General features: G+C 43.7%; 1 protein-coding gene across 3 annotated transcripts in view; it reads right to left on the minus strand.

Moving 5' to 3' along the window:
- Positions 1-20711, minus strand: part of CHD6 (chromodomain helicase DNA binding protein 6) — a 2211516-nt gene that overhangs the window by 1785884 nt on the left and 404921 nt on the right. For all 3 annotated transcript variants that reach the window (XM_044090190.1, XM_044090189.1, XM_044090188.1), the window contains one exon: positions 14712-14776. In XM_044090190.1, coding sequence (XP_043946125.1) covers positions 14712-14776 — 65 coding nt within the window. The remainder of the gene's footprint in view (positions 1-14711; positions 14777-20711) is intronic.

Raw genomic sequence — 20711 nt, forward strand, 5'->3', positions numbered from 1 at the left:
AATCACTCGGAAGGGATAGGAAAAGGTAGAAATGCGCAGAAAGTACAGTTTTGTACCTACCATAAATGTAGATGTTCGAGTGTTCACACTGCTGCAGTCATTACACTTGGGTTATCCTGCCATCAGGCGGTCCCGCAGTCGGCCAGAGTTCCAAAGTCTTGGTCCGGCATCGGTTGCTGTCGCTTCTTCCCTGACGTCAGTGTGCCAGGGGTATATAAGATGCATCCGACGCCATTTTCTTCAGGTTTTCTTGCCCCAGATGTCAGGTGCTCCCAAGTAGGTAGGCAATACATATTGCTAATAAAACATATATATAAAACAAAAACAATACCTTCAGTTACAAGGAAATACACCACAAAGGTTGTATAGGATAGAAATGTATAGATAGGTCCAGCTAGGACAGAGAGGATGGAGGGAGGGTAACCTGGACTCCAGCTAGGACAGAGAGGATGGAGGGAGGGTAACCTGGACTGCAGCAGTGTGAACACTCTTATGGTAGGTACAAAACTGTACTATGTTCATCGTGTTACACTGCTGCAGTCATTACACTTGGCTAGAATCCCAAAGCTAAGGTTGGGTGGCTGGTCTATAAAGAGTTAGGATTGGCTATGAGGCCCTGCAGAACTGCAGTGGCAAATCCTGCTCTGGATTTAGAGTAAAGAGGCAAGTGGTAATGCTTGGTAAAGGTGTGCACTGAACTCCAAGTTGCAGCCTCCAAAATTTCCTTGGTTGGTACTCCTCTGAGAAAGGCTGTTGAAGTGGCTGTTGCTCTGGTAGAATGTGGCCTAATGTTATTTGGGACTGATTTTCCATGCTGTGTGTAGCAGTAATAAATACAGTGTCCTATCCATTTGGAGATGGTCTGCTTTGCGATAGCCTTGCCCTGTGATCCTGCAGCATATGCTAGAAACAGTTGCTCAGTTTTCCTGAAAGCTTTTGTTTTGTCCAAGTAGAAGCGTAGCTGCCTGTGTATGTTCAAAGAGTGCAGAAGTTTCTCCCCTTTATTCTGGGGGTTTGGATAAAAAGTTGGCAAATGGATGGTTTGGTTAAGAGCCACACTAGATACCACCTTTGGCATAAAGGTAGGATTTACCCGTAAAGAAACCCTGGCCATTAATGCCTGTAGCTCTTAGACTCTTCGTGCTGAAGTTACTGCCAGGAGCAGAGCTGTTTTCCATGACAAAAATTTTAGATCGGCTGTATTGGCTGGCTCAAAAGCTGGCAGGGTCAGTTTTTCCAAAACAAAATTGAGGTCCCAAGTTGGTGCTGGTGCTCTCCGGGGCGGTCTTATGTTTTTAGCCCCTCTGAGGTACTGCTTTAGCAAGGGATGAGAGAATAAAGGAGGATCCGTGTTGTAATGTTCTGAGATGGCAGAGGCGTGAATCTTAACTGATGAGAAGGAAAGGCCTTTGTCCAGCATCTCAGTTAAGTATTGTAAAATCTGAGGAATGTTTGGGACAAGAGGGTCAAGCCTTTGAGCCTGGTTCCAAGCGCAGGATCTCTTCCATTTTTCTGAGTAAAATTTCCTGGTGCTAGGCCTCCTGGCCTCCAAAATGACATCCATAACAGTTTTAGAGAGAGGTGTTGCCTGTTTGACTAATGAATCTGCCATGCAGCCAGGTTTAGGGCTTTGAGCTGACCGTGCAGGATCTGATTGTTTTGTTGAGTCAGAAGGTGTGAAATTTGAGGCAAAATCCATGGTGGGCCTTGAGCTAAGTTCTTTAAGATTGGGTACCAGTGCTGGCGTGGCCAGTCTGGAGAAATCAGGATCATCTGTGTTTTTTCTTGTCTGGCTTTTAGGAGTACCTTTGAAAGGAGAGGCAGTGGTGGGAAGACAAACTTTTAGGCTTTTCCAGCTGAACGAGAGAGCATCCACTTTCCATGCTTGTGTGTGGTAAGTCCTTGTGCAGAATTTTTGTAGTTGGCAATTCAGTGGAGAGGCAAAAAGATCTATGTCTGGGCATCCTCATTTTTGCGTTACCATGCTGAAGATTTGTGGATTCAATTTCCATTCGTCAGGGTCCATGATATTTCTGCTTAGATCGTCTGCCAGAGTATTTTTCTTTCCTGGCAGAATTGGTGCTTGCAGATGAATTTGATCAGTTAGAGCTGTGTTCCACAAGGTCATGGCTTGCCTGTATAGGGGATAAGAATGAGTGCCCCCTTGCTTGTTTATGTTCCACATTACTGTGGTGTTGTCTGTCTTTAATAATACATGTCCTGGATGCAGAAGGTCCTTGAAAGCTGTTAGGGCATTTTGAACAGCCAACATCTCTTTTTTATTGATGTGAAGATGCATTTGGTCTGTGGTCCACTTGCCCTGAATACATTTTCCTGCCATGTGTGCTCCCCAGGTGTAATCTGAAGCATCTGTTGTTAGTGTGTGCCTGGCTGTGGGTAGAGTGAAAGGCTGACCCTTGCTGAGGTGACATGCCTGTGCCCACCATCGAAACTCCTGTTGTAGGCAGGGAATTATTGGTATTACTGCTTCTAAACCGTGAGAGTGTTGAGTCCAAACACTTTTTAGGTACCATTGTAATTTCCTCATATGCAGTCTGGCATATGGAATTAGTAGTATGCAGGATGCCATGAATCCCAGGGCCTGCAGAATTTTTCTTGCAGGGAGATGGGACTTTTTTGCCAGTAACTGAAAATATTGAGTCAGTTGTCCTTGTTTGTCTGGCATGAGATAAGCCATCTGGGCCATTGTATTCAAGCTGGCACCCAGGAATATTATCTGTTGTGAGGGCACTAGTTTTGACTTCTTTTCGTTTACTGTGTACCCTAGAGAAATTAGCAACCTTTTTACAAACGCCAGATGCTTTAGAAGAATGTCCTTTGTCCCTGCTTGAATGGGGCAGTCGTCCAGGTATGGATATATTTGAATTCCTTTTTGTCTGCAAAATGCAATTACTGGTGCCAGGCACTTTATAAGACTCTGGGGCGCAGTAGATAAGCCAAAGGGCAGTGCAGAGAACTGGTAGCGCATTGTACCAGCTTTGAATCTGAGGTATCATCTGCAATTTTGTCTGATAGGGACATGCAGGTATGCCTCTGAGGTCCAGAGTAACAAGCCAAGCCTTCTTGCCCAGCATGGGAAGAAGCTGCTGTAGTGTCAACATTTTGAATTTCGGAATATCCAGGTAAGTATTTAGAGTTGAAAGGTCTAGTATGGGTCTCCAGGCTTTGTCCTTTCTGGGGACCAGGAAGAGAGTCGAGTAAAATCCTTGTCCTTGTTCCTGTTGTGGTACTTTTTGAATAGATCTCATATTCCATGAGGGCTGATATTTGTTTTTCAGCCTCTGCCCATTGATTTTGTGGCAGGTTTGGCATTCCTTTTAGCCTTGGTAAAGTGTGAAAGTGGAACCTGTAACCTTGAGATACAATATTCAGAACCCATTTGTCTTGGGTGATTGTTTGAAAATTTTGATAAAAAAGTGCTAGTTTTCCCCCTAAGGGGGCTGCCAAAAGGGAAGTGCTTGGCGTACGAAGGGGGAAGTAATTGGGACGGTTTCCTGTATGGTTGAGATTTGTCCTCACCTCCTTTTGGGGTTGAGGTACCCCACTGTCGTTGTCTGTTAGAGCCTGGGGGTTGAGATCTGCCTCTTGGGTGTCTGTATCTGCCTCTCTGTGGCCTGACACTGGAAAGGACCAATTCTTTGTTGGCCAATTTCTGCTAAATCGAGGTGACTGTACCTGTAAGAAATCTTTGACTGTTTGCATAGATTTAGCTTTATCCTCCATTTTCTTTAACACCTCTTCTGCCTTAACACCAAACAAGATATCATGCTGTAAAGGAGCATCCAATAATTTTGCCTTAACATGATCAGGTAAACTCTGTTCTTTTAACCAAGCATGTCTTCGAATCACAGAACCTGTAACTGCGGCTCTACAAGAGGCCTCTAAAGAATCAAAACCACATTGCAGAGTATGTTTTCCCACCTGTTCAACTGCACGCAATAAATCCTGCATTTCTTTATAGTCAGGAGCTTCTGAGCTTGCAAGCATTTTCTGTTTTAACTGAGCCATTAAATATTGTTGGTACTTAAGCATGTGAAACTGGCAATTTAAAGCCTTTACTGCTAAAGTTGCAGAAGTGTAAACTTTCTTTCCCCATCTATCCAATGTTCTAGAATCTCTGTCAGAGGGGACTGGATTTTTTGCAATGGAAGCCTTAACCCCTTTGGGACCCTGGGAAATAGTTTCTAGATCAGCAGAAGGGTTTTTATAAAGAAACTTGAGAGAGTCTGGGACTCTATAATACCTATCTGGCTTGGCTGGTGCAGGGGGCAAAGAATCAGGAGATAAGCTGGATTCAGAGAACACATCTTCCACAATATCTAACACAGGCGGAATAGCCAGGGGCCTGTGCTGAGGCAATAAAAGGAAGTCCCTGAGCCTTTTCTTGGATTCTGAATAATCCTGACTTTCCCAATGGAAATGCTCCCTCATGGTATGTAAAGTTTCCCCAAAAGAATAATCCGCAGGAGGAGAGGCTGAAAGGATAGATTCTTCAGCATCAGAGTCCTCATAGGGGGGGAAGAGAGTATCCCTGGTCTGAAGAGGAATCGGAGGAAATGGAAACCTGATCAGAGGAATCATAGTCTGTATCCTGCCTAGGTCTTTTCTCAGGAGGGGGATGGGAACCCCTGATTAGAGTAATGAGGTCTTCGGCCATTTTAAGCATCTGTTTCTTAGGCATGGAGGACTGTCCAGGAGAATGCTGTAATTGCTTCTTTGTCTTTAATGGTGTCTTTGTCTTGGCTATTGCTTTAATGGTAAGTTGTGAGGGTCTGAAAACACCCTCAGAAGCAGATGCCTGCTCAGCGGCTCCGGACCCATCTGAAGGATTAGTTTCCGTAGGCCCAATACCTTGAGTTTTCAGAGGCCTAGCTGTCTCCACGTGGGAGTCAGAGGCGGCCTGAGGCTCTGAGGTAGCGGGTGTCAGGTGCTGCGAAAGTGCCTCACCGAAAACCGGCGAACCGCGACTGGCCTAGAAGAGGCTTCGTCGGTTTTGGACCTCGGATGCCTGTCTTTATCCTTGTCTTTGCGTTTTTTCAGAATTGCAGTCATCGGTTGATCCGACAGCATAGTATAATTGAACCTCCGGCCAAAGTAGTGCAAAGCAAAATCAAAACGTCGTTTTATAGTGCGTTTGTTAAATCTAGCACAAAACCGACAACTAGTGATGTCATGATCAGGGCCTAGGCATGGAATACAGTAAGAGTGGAAGTCCTTATGAGGTATTTGCTTCCCACAAGAAATACAATCATTAACTTTTTCTTGCCTCAGACCGATGTCAGAAAAAGTTAATACAATCATTAACTTTCGGTCTGAGACAAGAAAAAAAGTTTCCCCAACGGGGTACTTAGCTTTATTGAAGACTTCGGATCTGAAATTCGACTTCGAAAATCTCAGGAGTCGGCCGAGCGGCACTTGCGAACTACTTTTGCTTCGGGCAGCGCGCGGCAAGAAAGACTGAAGAAAATGGCGTCGGATGCATCTTATATACCCCTGGCGCACTGACGTCAGGGAAGAAGCGACAGCAACCGATGCCAGACCAAGACTTTGGAACTCTGGCCGACTGCGGGACCGCTTGACGGCAGGATAACACAAGTGTAATGACTGCAGCAGTGTAACACGATGAACATCAACTACTGCTTCAATGTTAGCTAATATAAGATACAAAAATTTAACTCCAAAAAATATAAGACAGAAAAACACTTAGCCTGAGCCAGTATCTGCAATCTTGACGCTGCAAGTGGCAAACAAGATCTGGGTAACTCGCGCTAGGCATGCTGGGATAGGGGCTAGCCTCGAGCCAGTTGAAGCTATCAAGCTTAGTATACAGTCGAGTCAGAGCTGAAGATCGGCTCGGAACCCAACCAGCAAGAACGAAGGCGAGATGGGGACAACATATTATGTTTTTAACTGTAATATGATTAGAAGTTTTGTATTCAGTTTATGATGCAATAAGAAAATTTGCTACCAGGTTTGATGCTGAGGACGAGCTTGATTGGAGAGAATATAAATGATAATTAAACATGATGCCTGTGGCCATCCTGGACTTAGTGATAAAGACAATTTTACAGTGTTCCTTAAATGGAAAGCTTTAAAACAAGAGCATGATTTTAGTCATGTGACTTGCTGATATTTAAGTAGTTTGTTTCAGTACATCATTTTGATGAAGCCCATGTTTGAGGCGAAAGGGCTTATGAAGTTACAAAGTTTATACATACAAAAAAAACAAGTTATTAAGACATATTGAGCTCCTATCTTCATCTTGATATTTATGACAATGTAGCCTTTTTTCTGAAATGATTCTTGGGCACATAAAACAGCCTCGTCTAAGATCCTAATTTTTCTTCTGCATTAAATGTTCTTTCTCTTTCTAAAACCCCTCTTTCCAAGAGTTCCCATAACAGTGGTGGGACCAAGTTCAGTTGGAGTTTTGGAATTGCAGGGATACCTCCTAGTTTTGGTTTGCTTTGGAAATGCAATTTGCATCCCTGTTTGAAAACTTTAAACCCAAACAGCCCTGTGTTGCACTTTCCCAATTTTTGGCAAAAAAGCTAAATGTCCTTCTAATCTCTAAGAAGGAAAGGGAAAAGGAAGGTCTAACATTTGGGAAGGGGATTTTCTGGGGATGGGCAGCCAGTGTGAGTTATGACTGTGCCCTCCCCTGAGAGTTTTGGGCCTGATGATTCACAGTTTTCTCTTTGGGTTTTACATGCCATTCCACCCTGAATCAGTTGTTCTTACCCTTTCCTGACTTGCATTTCCCTTGCATTGGGTATACAGGCAATGATCTTGCTAGGCAGTTTCTGATGTACTTAGCTGTGAATGAAAAAAAGCAACTTGACAGACTGGTCTAACCCTTTTCCTCTAGTCTCGTGAAATTACCTTCAAAAAGGGGTCAGAATAAGCAGATCCTTATCCAGGTTTATATTAAGTGCTCCAGATTCGCATGGTCTAGTAGGCACTGTGTCCTCAACAAGCATGCCAACAACTGACCCTGTAACTGCTGCCCTGCATGATGCATCCACTGCATCACAGTCACATTTCTTGTAACCTAGGATGAATGGTCAGCTAAATCAAGCATTTCCCATTGCAGATCCTTAAGAGTTATCTCCTACATCTTTGGCCTTGTTCTCCAGCAGGATTTGTTGGTAGGTGAGAATACAGACTTATCAGTTTAAGGCTCTGAAAGCTAGGGTAACAGGTATATGCTCCCTCCCCAAATTAGTTGGGCCTTTTTATTTCCTTTTCATTATTGGCTGGGTTCCTGGATGGAGTCAAAGGGATCCCCATGCTGGAATTTAGTGACCCCACAACTATTGCAGCCAATGGATTTTTCCACAGGAACTTGTGGGAATCCTGGCTCCAGTACAACTGACCATGCTTTCTAGAAGCAAGGGACATGCAATCTGTCTCCACAGCTACACTACAAAATGCATATTCCTGAACATTAAAAACTGAAAAATTGCTAATGTTCAATGCAACACACGAAAAGAGAATATATTTATTGTAATCAGTCTGTGTAAGTTACAGAAATTCTTCTGCAAAATCTGACTGTGAATACAATTCAAGTTGTAAACAAATATGCTCATATATGTGATGCACATCATGGTTGAAAAGGCACCTGTACCAGTTTACTTATCTAGGTAACAAATGAAAAACTATATAAATAAATTGATAATGACATGTTTTTTATGACCATGTTTTAAGAGCTACACTGAGATGATGTATTTGCCAATGATAATCTTCCTCTCGTGGTGTTAATAATTGTTTGCACTACTTGCTATCAAGTCAACTAAACCTCTTTCAGAAAAGAGAAAGCAACCTAGAGATGAGCAGCATAAATAAAGCCCCTCATCTAGTGTAAGTCACCACATTGGGAATAAGGAAAAAATGAAAACACTGCATAACTAAAAAGAAGCTTTCCTCTTCTGCTGAAAGTTCTAAAAGTGGGAAAATAACGAACACGCTAATAAAGAAGACATAACTAAAAGGAGCTTTCCTCTTCTGCTGAAAGCTCTAAAAGTGGGAAAATAATGAACACGCTAATAAAGAAGGCATAACTAAAAAGGAGCTTTCCTCTTCTGCTGAAAGCTCTAAAAATGGGAAAATAACAAATAAGCTAATAAAGAAGATTTGGTACATGGACTTATGTCCAGGACAAATTACTTTAAAATCATTAACATTTGTATATTCCTGGCCCCTTTTTCTTTTTCAGAATTAGTATTTCTTTTGCTTGTGAAGGATGGAGACGAATTTTTAACCAGTAGTAGTCCAGCAGTTTCAGTTTTGCAGTGCAGATTACAACAACTTGAAATGTCATGAAAAGAAAGAAAAATGCAGGTCTGAAAGCCTAAGCTTCTACTGGCATGGGGAGCAGATACTAGAAAAAGTACAGTTGTGTACACTTACCATAAATGTAGATGTTCGAGTGTATTCACTGTTGCAGTCTTTACATTTGGGTAATCTGCTGGCAGGTTGCCCTCAGTCAGCCTGATTAACAAAGTCCTGGGTCCTGCGTCGGTTGCTGTCCCTTCTTCCATGACGTCAGGGGTATAAAAGGGTCTATATTATATCCTCGAATGCTTAAAAAAGTGAACGCTGATTGATCGAACTTATTTTCACGAAACTGCAAAATATTGAAGCAGCAGAAACTCAATTTTTTTCCTAGGGAAAGAATTTGGTTGTCCGTTTCTGTTGCTTCGGTATTTTCAGTGTTATGGTGGAAAGTTAACGGTCGGATTCAGGTAAGTGTGTGATTGTGTGGATGTGAGTGTTAGGGTGATTTAGGTGAGTTAGGGTTAGGGCTCGGGTTAGGTGTGTGTGCGATTGAGTGGACATGAGGGTTAGGGCGGATTTAAGTGAGTTAGGGATAGGGAGCGGGTGAAGTGAGTGTGCGATAGTGACGGACCTTAGGGTTAGGGTTTGGGTTAAGGTAAGTGGGTAGTTTAGTTGTGTGTGCATAGTTTAGTGTAAGGTTAGGTATCAGATTTTAGGTGTATGTGTGTGGATTTGTTTGTTTGGTGTGCTTGTGTTGTGTGTATGTGTTTTGGATCAGTGATTTTTTTCCCTGGGAAAAAAAATTGCTGATCTGACAGTTCGAGATTGTAAGCTTTCGCTTAAATTAGGTCGCTCAATCAGCGTTCGCTTTTTTAAGTGTTCGATGATATCTAGAATATCCCTGGTAGGAACACCTCTGAGAAAAGCTGCAGAAATGGATGCAGCACTGGTGGAGTGAGATCCGATCCCCTGGAGGAACGGTTTTCCATGGTGCTTATTGCAGAAATGAATGCAATGGCTTATCCATTTAGAAATGGTTTGTTTTGAAATAGCCTTCCCCTCTGCCCCTGCAGCAAATGCTACCAGCAATTTTTCAGATTTTCTTCGCAATTTAGTCCTGTCCAAGTAGAATCCAAGTTGTCTGTGCACATCTGAGGAATGCAGAATCCATTCCCCTTTGTTCTGTGGATTGGGAAAGAAGGTTGGCAAATGAATGGACTGATTAAGAGCCAGACTGGAAACCACCTTGGGCATGAAGGATGGATTGGTCCTCAGAGATACCCTGTCTGCATGAAAGATGATGAAAGGCTCCACTGCCATAAGGGCCTGTAATTGAGATATCCTTCTAGCTGAAGTGATTGCTAAAAGGAAGGCTGTTTTCCAAGAAAGAAATTTTAAGTCTGCAGTAGCAGCTGGCTCGAAAGGAGGTAGAGTGAGCTTCTCCAAAACAAAGTTAAGGTCCCAGGCAAAGGTAGGAGCTCTCCTGGGTGGTCTCAAGTTCTTTGCCCCTCTAAGATACTGCTTGAGCAGGGGATGACAGAAGAGGGGTGGTTCTGTGTTACAGTGAGCTGAAATAGCTGAAGTGTGAATTTTAATAGAGGAAAAAGAAAGGCCCTTGTGAAGCATCTCAGTTAAGTATTGCAAAATCTGAGGTAAACTGGGCACTGCTGCTCATCCCTAAAGACTGGCTCCAAGCACAGAATATTTTCCATTTGTCAGCATAAAATTTTCTAATACTAGGTCTTCTCACCTCCAAGATGACATCCATCACAGGTTTGCTGAGGGATGATAAGGGTGAATTTAAGTGATTAGCCAGGATGCAAGGTTCAATGTTGGAAGCTGAGGGTGCAGAATTTGGCTCTCCTGCTGAGACAGCAAGGAAGGGGTCTGAGGCAGGTGCCATGGAGACATTTGCAACACACTGCACAGGAGTGGGTACCAGTGTTGGCGTGGCCAGTCTGGAGCAATCAAAATCATTCTTGGTTTGCCCTGTTTGACTTTTAGCAGAACTTTGCAGAGCAGAGGCAGACGGGAAAGGCGTAGACTGACAGAGCATCCACTTTCCAGGCTTCTTTGTGGGGAGTCCTTGTGCAAAACTTGTCCAACTGGTAGTTCTGGGGGGGGGGCAAATAGATCTATGTCTGGGCTCCCCCATTTGCTTGTCAACATGTTGTAAATCCGTGGTTCCAGTTTCCACTCATGTGGGTCCATGAGATTTCTGCTTAGTCCATCTGCCAGTGTATTCAATTTTCCTGGCAGGAATTGAGCTTGTAGGTGCACTCGGTGGCTCAAAGCTATGTTCCACAATGCCATGGCTAGTCTGCAGAGGGGGTAAGAATGTGTACCCCCCTGCTTGTTTATGTACCACATATCCGTGGTGTTGTCCGTCTTTACCATTAGTTGTCCTGGAAGAACGTAGTCCTTGAAGGCTGTCAGAGCATTCTGTACAGCTAACATTTCTTTTTGATTGATATGTAGGTGCATTTGATTTGGGTTCCATTTGCCCTGAATGCACTTCCCTGCCAGGTGAGCCCCCCCATGCACAGTCTGATACATCTGTAGTGAGGGTTTGGGCGGCAGGGGGTAGTGTGAATGGCAGTCCCTTGTTTTGGTGGCAGGCCTCTGCCCACCATAGGAATTCCAGGCATGGGCAAGGTATGATAGGAATCAGTGTTTCCAAGCTGTGACAATGTTGACTCCATAGACTTTTTAAGTACCACTGTAGTTTCCTCATATGCAGTCTTGCATATGGAATTAGAAGAATGCAGGAGGCCATGAACCCCAAGGCTTGCAGTATTTGTCTTGCAGATAGCAGGGTTTTTGAGGCCACTTGTTTGAAGTAAGTTGTCAAATGAATTTGCTTCTCTGGCGTGAGGAAAGCCATCTGGGCAGCTGTATTCAAGCTTGCACCCAGGAATGTAATCTGTTGAGAGGGCACCAGTTGTGATTTATTTTCGTTTATGGTGTACCCCAGACAAGTTAAAACCCTTTTTACAAACGCCAGATGATTTAGAAGTATGCCCTGGTTTTCTGCCTGAATTAGACAATCATCCGGGTATGGATATATTTGAAAATTTCTTTGCCTGCAAAATGCAATAACTGGAGTCAGGCACTTTGTGAATACCCTGGGCGCAGTAGACAAGCCAAAGGGCAGTGCAGAGAACTGATAACAAGTAGCCTGCTTTGAAGCATAGGTATCTTCTGCAAGATTCCCTGATTGGGATGTGCAGGTATGCTTCTTTTAAATCTAGAGTTGCCAACCAGGCATCTTTGCCTAGCATAGGAAGTAACTGGTGGAAGAGTCAGCATCTTGAATTTTGGAATGTCCAGAAAGGTGTTTAGAGTAGACAAGTCGAGAATTGGACACCATTATTTGCCTTTTCTGGGTACCAGAAAAAAGCCTGGAATAGAAATCTTGTCCCTTTTCCTCTTCTGGTACTGCTTGAATAGCCCCCATGTTTAAGAGGGAAAATACTTGTTTTTGAGCCTCTGTCCACTGATTTAGGGGCAGGTCTGGCCACCTGTTTGGTGTTGGCACCATGTGGAAATGAAATCTGTATCCCTGGGACACTATATCTAAAACCCATTTGTCCTGGGTTATGAGTTCCCAGTTCTTTGCATGAAGAGCAATCTTTCCCCCCAAAGGGGCGGCTAAAAGGTAAGTGCTTGGTAATTTTAAAAGAAAGTCATTGAGACTGTTTACCATGGGGGGGGGTGTCTTGTTATTTCCAGATTTGGAAGTGGAGGCCCCCCACTGCTTAGTTCGGAGAGTCCCCTGGGGCTGAAATCTGGTGCTTTTGGTGTGTCTGGGTTTGGCTTGAGAGGATCTGGAAGGAGCTGGAAAAAAACAATTCTTAGTAGGCCAGTGCTTATTAAATCTTGGAGGTTGCACTTGTAAGAAATCTTTAACAGTTTGCATAGATTTAGCTTTGTCTTCCATCTTTTTTAGAACTTCTTCAGCCTTATTGCCAAACAGGCAGTCCTGATTTAAAGGAGCATCCAACAATTTCACTTTAACATGATCAAGCAAAGATTGCTCCTTAAGCCAAACATGCCTTCTAAGCACAGACCCAGAAACAGCAGCCCTGCAGAAAGCCTCTAAAGAACCAAAACCACATTGCATTATGTTTTCCAACTTGTTCAGCAGAATGCATTAAATCCTGTAAATCTTTATTTTCCACACAGTGAGAAATCAACATCATTTTCTGTTTAAGCAGTCCAGTAATATGCTGTTGATATTTTATCTTATGAAATTGGCAGTTTAAATCCCTGACTGCCAAGGTTGCAGAACTATAAACCTTCTTAGCCCATCTATCCAGTGCCCTGGAGTCTCTATCAGAAGGGGTAGGATTTTTAGCAGTAGAAGCTTTAATGCCCTTGGGCCCCTGAGAAATGGTTTCTGGATCTGCAACAGGATTTTTGAAAAGGAACTTGTGGGACTCAGGAACCCTGTAGTATCTGTCAGGTTTACTAGGAGCCGGAGGCAGAGAATCAGGGGTCATACTGGATTCCAAAAACACATCAACAATGTCTAGTACAGGATGTATAGCCAAAGGCCTATGCTGAGGTAGAAGAAGGAAATCCCTAAGACTCTTTTTTGAATGAGAAAATTCCTGACATTCCCAGTGGAAATGCTCCCTTAAGGTATGTAAAGTTTCCCCAAAAGAAAAATCCTCAGGAGGGGAAGCAGAAGGAATGGAATCCTCTGCATCAGAATCCTCATAGGTAGGTATGGACAAATCCAAGTCATTAGAAGAGTCAGAAGAAACAGAATCCTGATCAGAAGATTCATAATCAAGCTCAGCCCTAGGCCTCTTAGAGGGGGGTTGACTACTGCTGATTAGAGTAATTAGACCTTCAGCCATTTTGATCATTTGTTTTTTAGGCATAGGGGCCTGAACATGTGGCCTGGGCATCAGTTTTTTAGACATAATTCGAGATTTAGGCCTTAGTAATGAAGGTGGAGTCTATTTAATATGCAAGCCTGTAGGCCTGAATACACCCTCAGAAGCCAGTGCCTGCACAGTGGCTCCGGACACATCCAAGGTAGAGACATCTGCGGGTTCCATAGGTGAAGCATCTCGCGGCATACCGGACTCCAAATGTGCGAATCAGAAGTAGCGGGTATCAGGGGCTGCGAAAGCGCCTCACTGAGTACTGGGGACTGGCTTAAGAGAAGCATCGTCGGTAGTTTTGGACCTCAGTGGCCTGTCTCTGTCTTTATCTTTGCTTTTTTCGGAATCCCGGTAGTCGGAATCCCGGTAGTCAGATGGCTAACAGACATTTCTGGATACTTAAACAGAGAACCAAGGTAAAAATGTACCGATGACAGATAATGCGCTGATTAAATAAAGCACAAAACTGACAGCAAGGTATGTTGTGGTCAGGGCCTAGGCAAGGAATACAGTACGAATGAAAATCTTTGTGAGATATTTGCTTTCCACAAGTAATGCAGTTAACTTTTACTGACATCGGTAAGGAGCAATAAAAAGTTTCCCCAACTGGGTACTTAGCTTTAAGTTGAAGACTTCGATTCTGAAACTCGAAAACGAAAATTTCAGGAGTCGTCCGACCGGCACTTATGAACTGCTTCTGCTTCGGGCACCGCACAGCAAGAAAGACTGATGTAATGGCGTCGGCTGCATGTTTTATACCCCTGATGACCCGACGTCATGGAAGAAGGGACAGCAACCGACGCAGAACCCAAGACTTTGTTAATCAGGCCAACTGAGGGCTGCATGCAAGCAGATAACCCAAATGTAATGACTGCAACAGTGAAACACGAAGAACATCCTGCTGGTCACTCACCTGGTAGCAGTGGTAATACAGACAGCACTTGACTTTCCTCCATTTGCACAGATGGCTGCAAAGTGTAACACTGTGGGCGCTGGTACTGAGGACTGCAGTCAACACATGCAAAGAGCTTATATCTACTGCAACTCTAAACGTTTGCTCATCTCATGTACACTATGATTTTAAGTACAAAAAATGGATAGCGCACCTCTTTTCTCCTGAATTGGTTCGCCATTTTTGGTTTTATCATCTGCCTATACTGTGTAGGTATGGAGTTCCTCATTTCTGTGTAATTATGCACTCATTAGCATACCACCACAGCATGCAATTCTGACGTTTGCTTAATTGTGTTGTATCCATGAATCACCCACACCATGTGTGATGCCACTACCGAAACTAATTTACTCTAAAAATATACTAAACATTTAACAATTCTGGCCATTACATCGAATATGCAAGGTGAGAAGAAACTTACCAGCACTAATAATTAACTCACATGATAACACTTCCCCATTACTGAGAATAAGCTTTTATCAGTAAAGCTACACTGCTTGGGCTGTGAGCAAAATCAGTAAAAAAAAAAAAAAACATAAGCATAAAATAGGCTTAAGAACACTTACAAGTTCCTGTACTTTACAAAGAATTCTTCAACTTGTTCCACTTGTGTTGACGGCTCATCAGGACACTGAAACAAAAGTGAAATTTAAAACCAGAATGTGCAGCATTTTGTACAACAAACAGTGGAAGAAACACACCTTACTGTTGCCCTGATGGCTGGTTACTGTTAAATGAACATTTCTGATCATATGAGAATCAAATGGTATTTGGTAGTACACTTTGAAGACAGTGAGTACTTTGGTAGTAGTGGAAGCAGGAAAAGTACAGTTTTGTACCTACCATAAAGGTAGATGTGGGTTCACACTGCTGCAGTCATCACACTTGGGTTATCCTGCCGTCAGGCGGTCCCGTAGTCGGCCAGAGTTCCAAAGTCTTGGTCCGGCGTCGGTTGCTGTCGCTTCTTCCCTGACGTAAGTGTGCCAGGAGTATACAAGATGCATCTGACGCCATTTTCTTCCGTTTTTCTTGCCCCAGATGTCAGGTGCCCCCGAGTAGGTAGGCAATACATATTGCTAATAAAAAATATACATATAAAATAAAAACAATACCTTCAGTTACAAGCAAATACACAACAAAGGTTGTATAGTATAGAAAGGTGTAGATAAGTCCAGCTAGTTCAGAGGGCATGGAGGGAGGGTAACCTGGACTGCAGCAGTGTGAACACTCGAACATCTACATTTATGGCAGGTACAAAACTGTACTATGTTCATCATGTTACACTGCTGCAGTCATCACACTTGGGTAGAATCCCAAAGCTAAGGTTGGGTGGCTGGTCTATAAAGAGTTAGGACTGGCTATGAGGCCCTGCAGAACTGCAGTGGCAAATCCTGCTCTGGATTTAGAGTAAAGAGGCAAGTGGTAATGCTTGGTAAAGGTGTGCACTGAACTCCAAGTTGCAGCCTCCAAAATTTCCTTGGTAGGTACTCCTCTGAGAAAGGCTGTTGAAGTGGCTGTGGCCCTGGTGGAATGTGGTCTCATGTTATTAGGGACTGATTTTCCATGCTGTGTGTAGCAGTAACGAATACAGTGTCCTATCCATTTGGATATAGTCTGCTTTGAGATAGCCTTGCCCTGTGATCCTGCAGCATATGCTACAAACAGCTGCTCAGTTTTCCTGAAAGCTTTTGTTTTGTCCAACTAGAAGCGTAGCTGCCTGTGTATGTCCAAAGAGTGCAGAAGTTTCTCCCCTTTATTCTGGGGGTTTGGATAAAAAGTTGGCAAATGGTTGGTTTGGTTAAGAGCCACACTAGATACCACCTTTGGCATAAAGGTAGGGTTTTGTCCATAAAGAAACCATGTCCTGATGGAAAATTATAAAAGGTTCCACTGCCATTAATGCCTGTAGCTCTGTGACTCTTCATGCTGAAGTTACTGCCAGGAGCAGAGCTGTTTTCCATGATAAACATTTTAGATCAGCTGTATTGGCTGGCTCAAAAGATGACAGGGTCAGTTTTTCCAAAATGAAATTGAGGTCCCAAGTTGTTGTTGGTGCTCTCCGGGGCGGTCTTATGTTTTTAGCCCCTCTGAGGTACTGCTTTAGCAAGGGTTGAGAGAATAAAGGAGGATCCGTGTTGTAATGTGCTGAAATGGCAGAGGCATGGATCTTCATTGATGAGAAGGATAGGCCTTTGTCCAGCATCTCAGTTAAGTATTGTAAAATCTGAGGAATGTTTGGGACAAGAGGGTCAAGGCTTTGAGCCTGGTCCCAGGCACAGAATCTCTTCCATTTTTCTGAGTAAGCTTTCCTGGTGCTAGGCCTCCTGGCCACCAAAATGACATCTATAACAGCTTTAGAGAGAGGTGTTGCCTGTCTGACTAATGAATCTGCCATGCAGCCAGGTTTAGCGTTTTGAGCTGACCGTGCAGGATATGATTGTTTTGTTGAGTCAGAAGGTGTGGAATTTGAGGCAAAATCCAAGGTGGGCCTTGAGCCAAGTTCTTTAAGATTGGATACCAGTGCTGGCGTGGCCAGTCTGGAGCAATCAGGATCATCTGTGGTTTTTCTTGTCTGGCTTTTAGGAGTACCTTTGAAAGGAGAGGCAGTGGTGGGAAGGCATAAACTTTTAGGCTTTTCCAGCTGAACGAGAGAGCATCCACTTTCCATGCTTGAGTGTGATAAGTTCTTGTGCAGAATTTTTGTAGTTGGCAATTCAGTGGAGAGGCAAAAAGATCTATGTCTGGGCATCCCCATTTTTGCGTTACCATGCTGAAGATTTGTGGATTCAATTTCCATTCGTGAGGGTCCATGATATTTCTGCTTAGGTCGTCTGCCAGAGTAGTTTTCTTTCCTGGCAGGAATTGTGCTTGCAGGTGAACTTGGTACGTTAGAGCTGTGTTCCAAAAGGTCATGGCTTGCCTGCATAGGGGACAGGAATGAGTGCCCCCTTGCTTGTTTATGTACCACATTACTGTGGTGTTGTCTGTCTTTAATACTAATTTTCCTGAATGTAGAAGGTCCTTGAAAGCTGTTAGGGGATTTTGAACAGCCAACATCTCTTTTTGATTGATGTAAAGATGCATCTGGTCTGTGGTCCACTTGCCCTGAATGCATTTTCCTGCCATGTGTGCTGCCCAAGAGTAATCCGAAGCATCTGTTGTTAGAGTTTGCCTGGCTGTGGGTAGGGTAAAAGGCTGACCCTTGTTTAGGTGACATGCCTGTGCCCACCATCGAAACTCCTGTTGTAGGCAGGGAATCACTGGTATTACTGCTTCTAAACTGTGTGAGTGTTGAGTCCAAACACTTTTTAGGTACCATTGTAATTTCCTCATATGCAGTCTGGCATATGGTATTAGTAGTATGCAGGATGCCATGAATCCCAGGGCCTGCAGAAGTTTTCTTGCAGGGAGATGGGACTTTTTTGCCAGTAATTGAAAATATGGAGTTAGCTGAATTTGCTTGTCTGGCGTGAGATAAGCCATCTGGGCCGTTGTATTTAAGCTGGCACCCAGGAATATAATCTGTTGTGAGGGTACTAGTTTTGACTTCTTTTCGTTTACTGTGTACCCTAGAAAAATTAGCAACCTTTTTACAAACGCCAAATGCTGTAGAAGAATGTCCTTTGTCTCTGCTTGAATGAGGCAGTCGTCCAGGTATGGATATATTTGAATTCCTTTTTGTCTGCAAAACGCAATTACTGGTGCCAGGCATTTTGTAAAGACCCTGGGCGTAGTAGATAAGCCAAAGGGCAGTGCAGAGAATTGGTAGTGCATTGTTCCATCTTTGAATTGGAGGTATCTTCTGCAATTTTGTCTGATAGGGACATGTAGGTATGCCTCTTTGAGGTCCAGAGTAACGAGCCAAGCCTTCTTGCCGAGCATGGGTAGAAGCTACTGTAATGTCAACATTTTGAATTTCGGAATATCCAGGCAAGTATTTAGAATTGAAAGGTCTAGTATGGGCCTCCAGGCCTTGTCCTTTCTGGGGACCAGGAAGAGTCTTGAGTAAAATCCTTGTCCTGGTTTCTGTTGTGGTACTTCTTGTATAGCTCTCATGTCCATGAGGGCTAAGATTTGTTTTTGTGCCTCTGCCCATTGATTCTGTGGCAGGTCTGGCATTCCTTTTAGCCTTGGTAAAGTATGAAAGTGGAACTTGTAACCTTGAGACACAATATTCAGAACCTATTTATCTTGGGTGATTGTTTGCCAGTTTTGAGAAAAAAGTGCTAGTTTTCCCCCTAAGGGGCTGCCAAAAGGGAAGTGCTTGGCGTACAAAGGGGGAAGTCATTGGGACCGTTTCCTGTAAGGTTGAGACTTGTCCTTACCTCCTTTTGGGGTTGAGGTGCCCCACTGTCGTGGTCTATTAGAGCCCTGTGGTTGAGATCTGCCTCTTGGGCGTTGTATAGTACAGTTTTGTACCTACCATAAATGTAGATGTCCGATAGATATGCAACTGCAGTCCTGACATATGGGTTGTCCTGCCTCAGGCAGCCCTTCGGTCGGCCGGATTCCAAAGTCTGGGTCCGGCGTCGGCTGATGTCACCTCTTCCCTAACGTCAGAGCGGCTGGGGTATAAAAGCATCAGCCAACGCCATCTTCTTCAGTGTTTCTTGCCCCAGATGCCAGGTGCCCTCCAAGGAAGGCTAAATTTAGAGAATGGATAAAAATTCCAGACATGCACAACAGTAATAAACAGATACACCATAACAGATATCCCCAGCTAATTTGAAAAAGGGGGAGTGGACCCTAAAAAAGAGAAATACAGAGGGGTAGGAGGGAGGGAAAACCTGACTGCAGTTGCATATCTATCGGACATCTACATTTATGGTAGGTACAAAACTGTACTATGTCCTTCAAGAATGCAACTGCAGTCCTGACATATGGGTTGAATACCATAGCCAAGCTGGGGGTGGTAGGATCTAAGATGAGGATGGTGTAGCTAAAATGCCCTGCAAGACTGCAGAAGCAAAGCCTGCTCGGGATCTGGAATACAAAGGCAGGTTATAGTGTTTGGAAAATGTATGCACGGAGCTCCATGTAGCAGCTTCTAGAATGTCCTTTGTAGGCACCCCTCTTAGAAAGGCTGTGGAGGTGGCTGTAGCTCTGGTGGAGTGTGGCCTGATATTGGCTGGCACACCTTTTCCATGGAAAGAGTAGCAGAATCTGATGCAGTTTCCAATCCATTTTGAAATTGTTTGTTTGGAAATTGCCTTTCCTTGTACTCCAGCAGCGTAAGCTACAAATAGTTGGTCAGACTTTCTGTTGGCCTTTGTTCTGTCCAAGTAGTAGCGCAATTGCCTGTGTATGTCCAAAGTGTGCAGAAGCTTTTCTCCTTTATTTTGAGGATTGGGAAAGAAAGTAGGCAGGTGAATTGCTTGATTTAGAGAAACCCTGGATATCACTTTTGGCATGAATGAAGGATTGGTTCTTAAAGAGACTCTGTCCTGATGGAAAATGAGAAATGGAGGTACTGCCATGAGGGCCTGTATCTCCGAGACTCTTCTTGCTGAAGTAATTGCCAACAGAAAAACTGTTTTCCAGGAGAGAAATTGCAATTCTGAAGATGCTGCTGGCTCAAAAGGAGGAAGAGTTAATTTTTCCAAGCCGAAATTGAGGTCCCATGCAGGCACTGGTGGTTTTCTTGGAGGTTTAATATTCTTTATCCCTCTTAGAAACTGTCTTAGCAAAGGATGTGAAAACACAGGTGGATCACAGTTGTATTTTGCTGAAATTGCTGAAGCGTGTATTTTTATGGAAGAATATGAAAGGCCATTGTGCAGCATTTCTGCCAAGTATTCTAGTATCTGTGGGATGCTCATTACTGATGCATCCTGACCCTTGTTGGCATTCCAGATGTTGAATCTCTTCCATTTGGCTGAATAAGTTTTTCTGGTGGAAGGCCTGCGTGCTTCCAGTAAGATCTCTTGAACTTTTTTGGAGAGAGAGATATGGGGAGAAGTCATGGAACCCTCCAAGCTGTTAGTTGCAATGTTTGCAGGTTGGGATGAACAGTCCTGTAATTGTGCTGAGTTATAAGCAGAGGCCATTGAGGCAGGAGCCACGGCCTGGTGCGAGTTATGCTCCTTAGTAATGGATACCAGTGCTGTCTTAGCCAGTCTGGAGCTATCAAAATGCCTTTCGGTTGTTCTGCTTTGATCTTCAGTAACACCTTGGTCATTAATGGTAGAGGTGGAAATGCACAGATTGTTAGAGAATTCCAACTGAAGGAGAGAGCATCCATTCTCCAGGCTTGAGGATGGTGTGTCCTTGAGCAGAACTTCTTCAGATGATGATTGAGGTGTGAGGCAAAGAGATCTATGTCCGGCCTTCCCCATGCACGAGTTATTTGTGGAAAAATGTCTGGATGCAACATCCATTCGTACGGGTCAATAATGTTTCTGCTTAGACTGTCTGCCAGAACATTGTCCTTGCCTGGGACAAACTGGGATTGCAACTGTATGTTCAGTTTCAGGGACTTTTCCCAAAGAGTCATTGTTAGTCTGCAGAGGGGGTAAGAATGGGTGCCTCCCTGTTTGTTTATGTACCACATAACAGTGGTGTTGTCT

Source organism: Protopterus annectens, chromosome 12.part0, assembly GCF_019279795.1.
Source record: "Protopterus annectens isolate FY-2018-M chromosome 12.part0, PAN1.0, whole genome shotgun sequence".
Taxonomy (NCBI): domain Eukaryota; kingdom Metazoa; phylum Chordata; order Ceratodontiformes; family Protopteridae; genus Protopterus; species Protopterus annectens.